General features: G+C 58.6%; 1 protein-coding gene across 1 annotated transcript; it reads right to left on the bottom strand.

The window, feature by feature from the left end:
* Positions 1 to 1,556: 1,556 nt before the first annotated feature.
* PSMD4 (proteasome 26S subunit ubiquitin receptor, non-ATPase 4) lies at positions 1,557 to 8,409 on the bottom strand. The gene is made up of 10 exons (XM_082496264.1): positions 8,313 to 8,409; positions 5,858 to 5,998; positions 5,046 to 5,160; positions 4,330 to 4,416; positions 3,562 to 3,630; positions 3,000 to 3,215; positions 2,795 to 2,903; positions 2,247 to 2,378; positions 1,948 to 2,015; positions 1,557 to 1,850 (listed from the first exon to the last, which is right to left on the bottom strand). Exons 1-10 carry the CDS (start codon positions 8,336 to 8,338, stop codon positions 1,683 to 1,685), a joined length of 1,131 nt encoding a protein of 376 aa, XP_082352390.1. The 5' UTR covers positions 8,339 to 8,409; the 3' UTR covers positions 1,557 to 1,682.
* Positions 8,410 to 9,588: the final 1,179 nt, after the last annotated feature.

Genomic DNA, 9,588 nt, shown 5'->3' with positions numbered 1-9,588 from the left:
CCCCTCCAACCCCCCCGCCCCCCCCTTCTCCGCGCCGCGCCATTGGCTGCGCCGCCCGCCGCTCGCCGCCGCGCGCGTCGCGATTGGCCAGCGCCGCCGTCGCTCGCGGCGGGTGGCGGCTGTTCGCACTCGCCGTTGGCGGAGCGGGCGACAACGCCGCAGGTGGAGCCCGCCTCCCGCAGGGTGCGCTCATTGGGGGGCGGTGGTGCCATTCAACGCGTGGGCCCCGCCCACCCCGCTGCTCCGCTTCCTACTGGTGGTTGGCGCTGGCTCGCCCACGGGGCAGCCTCGCTGCTTATTGGCTGGAGGCTTTGTTCATCAAGACAGCCCGCCTTCTCCCGCTTTCCATTGGCCAAACGGGGCTGTCCTTCAAGCACGGATTCTCGCGGCCATTGGCTGTAGGGAATGTCCATCCGGGCGTCTCCCAGCTGTTGTTTTCCGATTGAGCGACAGATCTGTCGCTCAATGCCAGGGCCCGCCCCTCCGCCAGTCCCATTGGTCAGACGCCCCCAGAGGTGGTTAAACCGTCTTCTCCTATTTGCTGTCAGTACCTGCCCCGCCCACCTGCGTCTGGCACGTGATCCACAGCGCTCAGTCCCGTTGGCGAAGACCCCTGTCACTCAGGCACGCCCCTGCCTCTTCGCTCTGCATTGGCTGGCCCGCCCACCAGCCCGCCATGATGAAGCCACGCCACCCATTGAGCCGCCTGGCCGCCACTCAACACAAAACCCCGCCCTCCCCAGCTCCCCTCCCCACCGCATTGGCCGCCTCCCTCCCCATCCCCCTGACCTGACAACATCCCCAGCACCCCCCCCACTGATTGGGTGACTCCGCTGTCCATCAACCCCCAAGGCCCACCCCTTCCGGCTTCACCATAAACAACCTGCGGACAGCAGTGGGGCACGCTGGGAGGTGCCGCGGGGGGCGGGGCTTGGGCTGTCAGGCCCCGCCCCCAGACACGTGTGCAGGGGGGGAAATAGGGGAGACCCGGGACCCAGTTTTCCCAGTACAGGGGAGACCCAGGGTCCAGTCCCCTCTCCAGGGGCCCAGTTCCCCCAGTACAGGGCAGTGTCAAGTCCCAGTCCCAGTCTCCTCCAGTATAGGGGAGAGTGGATCCAAGTCCCCTCCAGTACAGAGGAGTCCCAGGGTCCAGTTTCCTCAGTTCAGGGGAGACCCAAGGTCCAGTTCCCTCCAGTACAGGGGAGTCCAGGGGACCAGTGCCTGCCCCCCTCCTCCCCCAGTACAGGGGAGACCCAAGGCCCAGTTCCCTCCAGTGCCATGGTGACCTGGGGCCCAGTCTCCACCAGCATATGGGATAGCCAGGGCCCAGTATCCCCCAGAACGGGGTATTCCAGGGGCTCAGTATCCCCCAGTACAGGGGATTCTGGGGCCCAGCCCCTTCCAGTACAGGGGAGACCCGGGGCCCAGTTGCTCCCCACGACAGGGGAGTGCCAGGGCCCAGTCCCCCCAGTGCAGGTGAAAGCAGAGGCCCCCCAGGAGAGGCAGGGGGCTGCCCCTGCCAGGCTCAGCCCCAGGGAGGCAGCAGGACAGAGAGCCCCGTGGAAAGCTTTTATTGCCCCGTTACAGCACAACCCCCGCCCCGGGCACTGCTCCGCACCGGCACCGGCCCAGCAGCCGACTCACCCCCGAGGCCAGCAGCAGCAAGCCCCGGCCTGGCACCCTCATTTCTTCTCCTCCTCCTTTTTGTCCTTGCTCTCCTTGGAGGCCTGTGAGGCCAGCGAGCCCATGGCGTTGCGAATGGCCTCGTTGTTGGGGTCCACACCCGGCAGGTTCTCCAGCACGCTCTGCAGGAACTCGGGGTCCTGCATCACGTCATAGTCATCTTCCTCCTGTGGGAAGAGGAAGAGGAGTTGGGGAAAGGCCGGAACCCTATCTTCCTCCCGCAGGCAGAGGGGACAGGGAGGGGACAGGAGGACAAAACCTCACCTTAGCAGGTTCAGAGGTATCCATGGCTGTGCTGCTGTCCACTTCGGCCGCCTCCGCCTGAGCAAACTCTGTCAGAGGAGAGGGACAGCTGAGGACAGAGGATTAACACACCCACGGGAGCAATGCATGCACCCACCCCGCCAGTGTTCGGGGAGACCTGGGCCCTGCCCAGGTGACAAAGCCCCACTTGTGGGGCACGTCGGGCTGTAGGAGCTGCGGGTTCCAGTCCCAGAGGCAGAGGAGCTGCCTCCTTGGCTTTCCCTTTGGGAATGGGCCAAGAGCTGGCCGCAGGTGCTCACCCGCTCCCTGCAGCGACATCTGCATGGCATAGGCGATCTGCTCCTCCTCTGTCATGCTGCTGAGGTCGGGCAGCCCGGCGCGGCCAAACTCCTGCTGAGTTATCGTCATCTTCAGCAGAGCATCGTCTGAATCTGCACAGACAAAACCCACGCTCAGAAACCAGCAATGGAGCCACCCGTGATCCCTGGCCCCTCGCGCGCACATGGCCTCACTGGGGAAGGGGACCAGAGCAGAGCCACTCTCTCCACGGCATTCAGGACAGAAGCGGGTCCACCTCTGCCTGGGAGTTTCAGGCGAAGCAGAGGTCACTCCCCAGCACGCTGCAGTTAAACTGCCTCCCTCCAACATTCCGGGGCAGAAACCGCCTCTCACCTTGCACCCCAGCGGCGCTGGCAACTGCCACACTGCGCAGGATGCCACCATGAACACAGACAGGCAGCCTCGCAGCAATGAACGCCGCCATGTGAGCCCACGCACTGGCCAGACACCCTCCCCAGGGACCTGCCTGCCTGTCCCTGCCTGCTTGGATCCCTGCCCATCTCCTTACCGTCCCCACCAGTGGCTGCGATCCCAGCCTCAGCCGCAGAGGCAGCCGCGGCCCTCCTGGCCTCCTCCTCTTGCCGCTGCCTCTGCTCCTCCATGGAGACACGCAGAGCCTGTGGAGACAGGGACAGGCGCAGAGCTGAGTGGGGCAGAGCTCAGACGGACGGAGCTCAATGCCCACAGCCACACTCTACCTCCCCCTCGCTCACCAGAGCCAGCTCCGGGTCCGCGCTGGGGTCCACGCCGAACTCGAAGTCGCTGGCGCCGAGGCCCAGCATGGCACCTCCCTCCCCGGCCAGGATGGGGGAGCTGATGAGGGCATCGGCCAGGCTGGGCCCCGGCGGCACCGTCACCAGGTGGGAGCCGGTGCCGTCCTTGCCGTTTAAGGTGTTAATGAAGGCAGTCAGCTTGTCCGTGTTGGCTTCCTAGGGCCAAAGAGAAAGGCTGCAACTAGAGCTTCGCCTGGCTCCTCAGCTCTGCGAGAGGGACAGCCAGGTCCTCTGTGCACCCAGCGTCTCTCTGCACTATGTGGGAGCCAAGAGCTCCGCTATTTCCATCAGGATGGAAAGCATTTAACGACATCTACAATGAAACGGGAGAGGTGTCTTCCCAAAGGGAAACGTTACTCTCCACATTAGCATTTTCACTGGGGCAGCTGCTGAGGCTCAGGGAACTGTTTGTATCCTCACGTGCCCGAGTAATGGCTCCAGGCTGGAAAAGATACAAAATCCTGGCTTGGATTTTATGCCAGAAACATGGCAGGAGTCTCACCTCTTCTCCGAAATTGATGATATCAACGTTGACTTTCTCTTTCTTAAGACGCTTTGCCAGTTTCACCAGCTGCAATGAGGAGACACTGCGGCATTAGCTTGGATTTCAGCTCTTACCCATGCTCGGCTCATCAGAGACCAGACAACAGCGCTCAGGATTCAATCCTGGAGGCACAAAACCCAAAATTGGCTTCCCAGTTTCAAGCCCTCCCAGCAGGAAAGCGCTGGGACAGGGACAGCACGGGACAGGCACTACCACGTGGTGCCCGAGGTGGCACAAGCAAGGGAGCTGTTCCTGCCAAAGCAAGTAACAGTCCCCATCGATGGGGACAGCAAGCGCCTGGGACAGGCAGCATCTCCTCACATTTCTGACCTGTTCTTTTAAAGACACCCGGAACATCTGGATTAACTCCACTTGCATTATTTTAAGTGCCAACAGAACAGCATCTTCCAAAGGCTGAGAGCATTATTTCTGCTCAGGGACAGAGATTTCCTTGCCCAGCTCCTCAGGCAAAAAGCCCAAAGTGGTTTAGGTGAGAGCTACGAGGTGCTGGACATGGCGCAAGCTCCCTCTGGAGCCACCTGAACCAGGGGAGGAAGGCAATCCTACACAAAACAGCGGGAGAGCTGTATCTTTGTCCTGGGCTCAGGCCTGGCTGTGCCCAGGGATTCCATCTTCTCTCTCCCTCCCGAGAATCACTCTGCTCAAGCGGCTCTGTCAAGCAGCCTCCTCGCTGGGTTATAAAGCCTTTGACTGGTCGTTACTCACGTCTTTCTCGTTATCTTCTACAGGGCTCCCAACGAAGGCGATGATTCGCATCTTGTGGTTCTTGCCTTGGCGATGTTTCAAAGCCAGCTGCAAGAGAGAAGTCATATTGTACTTAAGGAGCAATTCTCAGGACAAAGGGGTGGCCAGCAGTCAGCACTGATACTTTTCCCGTTATGCAGGAAAATTTAGGTTGTCAGGAGAGACTTTCCAGCAGCAAGTTTCACCAAACTGTCTGCAAGCAGGCAGGTCTCGAGGGCCTCCCGTGCGCTGGCAGTTGTGACTCTGCTGGGAGCAGTTCGGTGGCAGACACAGTCTGGGACAGAGCAAGGAAACAGAACAAAAGGGTGGCCACATCCTGGGGGACACATCTCGGCTGGGGGCTGCTCTCCGCAGCGTGGGAAGGGCTGTGCAGCTCAGCTGAACTTCTGCACAGCAGCTGCCAGGTTCCTCCGAAGCAAACCAGGACCAGACTAAGAAACTGAGCTTTTATATTGGAATTTATAAAGGAGGTTTCAGCTGCATTTTGCCAACAGTGAGACTGAGGCAAAACTGAAATTATTTGCTTGGCATTGCTCAGCCGTAGAGGCAGGAAGGGAACAAGATTTCCCATATCCGAGACATCTACAGGACAGGTAATTTAACAGGATGCACTAAGGCAAAAGGAATTACAGAGAAAGTTGCAGACTCGCTCGTGAGGAACTGACAAGACCACTTACGTGAGCAACTCTGATCCCTGTGCAAAAGGTAATTTTCCCTTTGGGTTGCACCGTGTGTAGCTTTGAAAGGATCCGGCCTGTGTCTGGAGTGAGCGTGGTCAACACTTCACAGTTACTGCAACACAAACACACTTACACTGCTGACCTCTTCTTTGAGAATTTCTTTGCAAAACCCCTTATTTGCTATGGGAATAAGAAATGCCCTCCCGCCCGCCCTGCACTAAGCCCGCGTCTGGTCCAAGAGCCTGCCAGCACTTGGCTCTGGTCGGTCAGCGCGTACAGGGAGCAAGACTTTTAGCCTGGTTTCCTAAAAAAACCCGAAGTAATCTGTCTGCATGAAGGCTCGTATGTGCCTCTGTCCCCTGCCCCAGCAACCTTGAGCCCACTGGCCAATTTTAATCGACTCTGGCTAAGAATGAGCTCACAGGGGCACTGAAATCCTGCAAACTTCAGGAAAATGGAGGAATGACTCTCTCGGGGCCACCCATGAGCTGCACCGACAGCTCAGCCCTTACTTGCCACCTTTTGGGACAGAAGGCCAGAAAAGGATGGGTCTGGCAGAGAGCCCCTGAAAGAGAAAAGCCTCCATAACATAACCTGACGTTGCAGGAGTGAGCCCAACAAGCCAGAGACCAGCGAGGAACCAGGTTTTCTCGCACCAGTCCTCCCAGAAAAACTGGTTTGGTTTTAGACTGTGCTATTGCTGCCCCGTTTTATAGCAGTCCCCTTGTCCCTTGCCCCCACACTCTCTCACAGGTCCCCTCATCCGCTCCTCAGTGTCATCTTGAGGCCAATTCCCCCTCGGGGCATACTTGGCTAAGGTGATGAGCCCCACGTTGTTCTCGGGGTTACTGCGGGTTTTTGAGTGGCACACGATGTTGACAGCATCTTGCTGGGCTTGCAGGCGAGTGGGTAAGAAGTCTCCATTCCTCATGTACTCGCTGTTGTCAACGCTGTAATGCAGAGAGAAGGATGTCAGCTTGTGAAACAGTTGAGTTTTATCCCCAAAATGTGCTTTTTGGGACAGCACACTTAAGGTCACACAGCTAGGGACACGCAGCAGGACGTGGACGTCTCCCAGGGCAGAGACACAAGTCATCGCTGCATGTCCCTGAGTTTTGAGGTCAGATCTGACCTTTGGGGCACAGGACAAGTGCCGTCCCAGAGCTGTAAGCTCCTGCTCCTCACTGAAGAGTGCAAGAGGTGACTGCAGCCAGACACAACCTCAGATCCACATCTCCTCAATGCCTTCCTCCATCTCCACAACAAAAAAAGAAGTTAAGAGACACCACTCCATGGTAAAGCACAAAGCTCTGTGCTCATCACTGCTGTTGGGTTTTCATCAGGACAAAAAGCAGCTTTCCCAGGGCAGGGATGGTGGGCGCTTTCCAAACACGGCTCTGTGCTGCTGGCAACACTGCAGTGAGCCGAACCCCCAGCCCCACAGCCCGGCTTTAACATCCTACACCCGCAGTGGGTGCCGGGGCCTCCACAAACTGCACAGCACATGGGCAACAGTGCCCCACAGTGTCTAACAGCAGCAGCCACATCCCAACATCGCTGTAATTAAACCCCTACCCTCCCCTCCATCTGCTATTAAATATAGCACAGAGCAGGCAGAAAAAAACCCTCCTCTTACGCCAGCCTTCAGGAAAGTGACCCGGGTAAGGAGGACTAGGTAAATAAGCGCTTCAGAGTTTATTATGGCCCCAAATTAAGACTTCCCTGAGGACTACTCCCAGAATTCCTTAGTTTTAACACCAGCGGAAAGGATTCTTCTGAGAAAAAAAAAAAAAAAAAAAAAAAGCCACCTGTGACCGTTTCCCTGACTGACTTCTCCAGCCCACACCAAATACACCATCACAAGCTGGGGAGTGAGGAGGCACCAGTGGGCAAACTCAGGCACAAAGACATGAAGCAACCTGGCCAAAGCTTTCTGAACTGCAGCTTACTAGTCACAGAGCAACAGTGAATTCCTCCAGCTCTCTACAGCAACGCAAGGAGCTGACTGAGACACCTTTTAATGCCCTTAAACATGAGTAAGCAAAGAGTTACCTAGAGAAAACATCCAGGACTTCGATATACAGTCAGCAAGTCAGACTACACTAATACCTTTATCCAAACAGCTATGAGACTACTTAGAGAGCCAAGGAAACATCAGAACCTGGGCAGATTTCACTAATTTTCTCTATCATGACTCTCTTAAATATCAAAACCAAAAGATAACAGGACTGTAGCTGCTGTGATAATAATGACACATCAAAGTTCACCTCTGCTTCCAGCTCTGGCTGCATTTGGCACCCAGGGACAAAACCCTCTCACTTCAACACTGATGCGGAGCAACAATAACAGAGGACCGCCCCAGCACAGACCCACTGTGCCCCAGCTGTGCCGGGACAGGCCGACCCTCCTCGGGCTGCAGGTACCCCCACCCAGTGCCCCAGCAGGACTGGGGCTGCCCAGCTCGGGTCCATACCCCAGCTCTCCTCCCCTGGCACGTGACCCCAGATTGCTGGGGCAGCATCTCCTGGCACCACATCGCACCAGAGCCCCATCCCCTTCACTGGGGTCTCCTCTACCCACCAAGTGCCCCTGAGCCCCTTCTCCCCTGCTCCAGCCTCTTCGCCCCCCTCCACTGGGCCAGGAGCCTGTCCCACCACAGACCCCTCCTCACTCCAGCCTGTCCCACTCACCCCCCCACCCCACTTTCCCCAAAAGCTCCCAACCTGTCCCCCACGTACCCAAAACCTTCACCACCACCTTGATCCCACCCCAACTTAAACCATCTTCTCCCCCACAAACACCACCCACCTCAATTCTCTCCTCGGCTCCCCCTTTGCCTCCCCCCCCAGCTCCACCAACCCCCCCCTCAGGCCCTGCCTTCCCCCCCACACAACCCCCTCAGGCCCTGCCTCTTCCCCCCCCCCAGCCTCCCCTCCCGCCCCCACAATCGCCCCCAGCCCCACACACCCGCCTCAGGCCCTGCCTTCCCCCCCACAAGCCTCCGCAGGCCCTACTGCTCCCCCTCCCCGGCCCCCCAAACGCCCCCCAGGCCCTGCCTTTCCCCCCCGGCCCCAATCTCCCCCCTCAGGCCCTGCCTTTCCCCCCCCGGCCCGGGCCCGGCCCGGCCCCGTCGCCGCCGGGATGACTCAGGGAAAGCGGCGGCGGCCCCGAGCGGCCGCGGGGGCCCGGGGCGGGCTGCGGGGCGGAGAGGGGTGAGCGGGGGGGAAAGAGAAGCCCCCGCTACGGCCCGGTCCGCCCGCTCACCACACCATGGTGCTCTCCAGAACCATCTTGCCTCCTTTTCACTCAAGACCGGCCCGGATCCGACCTAACAAGGCGCCCGCCGATTGGCTGGACGCTACCGACCAATCGCCGCTCACCGTCTTGCGAGGTGACTCGCGGCGGGCGCGGAGCACGCTGGGAGCTGTAGTCGCGGGAGGGCAGTGATGGCGGGGGCGGGCACAGAGACTCTCCCTCCCCCCGGGGACCGTCCCCTCCCTCCGCCACCGCCATGATGGGGAAGAAACGAGGGGCTTCCACTTGGCCCTGACCCCCGGCCGCCCCCCGGGGTCCCGTCCCATCCCCTCCCGCCCCCCCCGGACAGAGGAGGCAGGCGGGCGGTGGGTTCAGCAGCACACCATGTATTGCGCGCGGTTCCAACAGCAGACGAGGCCACAAGCATTACACAGCCAAAAGGACAAGGGTGACACACGGCGCGAACTGCTCCCTGGGGACAGGATAAGGAGAGGGGGACGGGTCTGTCCCTCCCTGGGGGTCCCGGCAGTGACAATGCCGACGCCAAGCAGGACAGGAGAGGTCCATCCAGCGTCGATGCGATGGCGTCCACCCTCCCCGGTGTGGCCGTAGAAGCGAAATCCCCTCCCCACGGTGGAGAAAAGCCGCGCAGGTGTTTCGGAAGCCATGAAGAGCCGTCGCCCATCCCTTGGAAACGCACACGCAGGAGAAGAAGCAGTTCTGAAAACCCATTACAAAGCAGAGGTCGATATAGAAATGTCACTCCCCACCTCCCCGCTCGCCCAATAACTATCCCCAGGAAAAGGAAAAAAAAGAAAGCCAACCAACACTCACTTAAATACAATTTCATAAATATTAAATCATGAAAAAAAATTGAGACTTGGGTTTTCTTCCCTCCTCGTAAAACGAACGAACAAACAGACAGGGACCAGGAGGGAAGGCAGGAAACAAGTGTCTAATATAGACAGTTACTTCAGCTATAAAGTGTAACCTGCTGGATGGGGCCGGAGGCTCCGGGAAGGGAGACAAAGGTCCAGCAGGGACAGGGTGGGTCTCCCTGAGCCCATCTTCCTCCTGCTGGCGGGCCCCGGCACGACGGTCATCGGTGTCGAAAGGTTTGAGAGCCCTTGAGATCCAAACAGTTTGTGAATAGCGACTGTCCTCGCGCTCCACCAACCCCCTGGGGATCCGGATAACCGGAGTAAGGCCATTCCGCTTAGACTTTCCAAAAAAAGTAATAGCATTTAAAAAAAAAAAAAAAAAAAGCTTTTTCTTAAAAAATATC

Source organism: Vanellus vanellus (genome assembly GCF_965231255.1).
Source record: "Vanellus vanellus genome assembly, chromosome: 27".
In the NCBI taxonomy this organism is placed as follows: Eukaryota; Metazoa; Chordata; class Aves; order Charadriiformes; family Charadriidae; genus Vanellus; species Vanellus vanellus.
The sequence above is the reverse complement of the archived record's forward strand: the minus strand, read 5'-3'. Positions and strand labels throughout refer to the sequence as shown.

Bases quoted from the DNA above. Each gene is read 5' to 3' on its own strand.
- PSMD4 (XM_082496264.1), bottom strand. From the start codon at position 8,338: ATGGTTCTGGAGAGCACCATGGTGTG. The intron at 5,161-5,857 runs GTATGCCCCGAG...TTTGTGTTGCAG, and splicing joins GGGCTCATCACCTTAGCCAA to TAACTGTGAAGTGTTGACCA. The intron at 3,631-4,329 runs GTGAGTAACGAC...TCCTCATTGCAG, and splicing joins TAGAAGATAACGAGAAAGAC to CTGGTGAAACTGGCAAAGCG.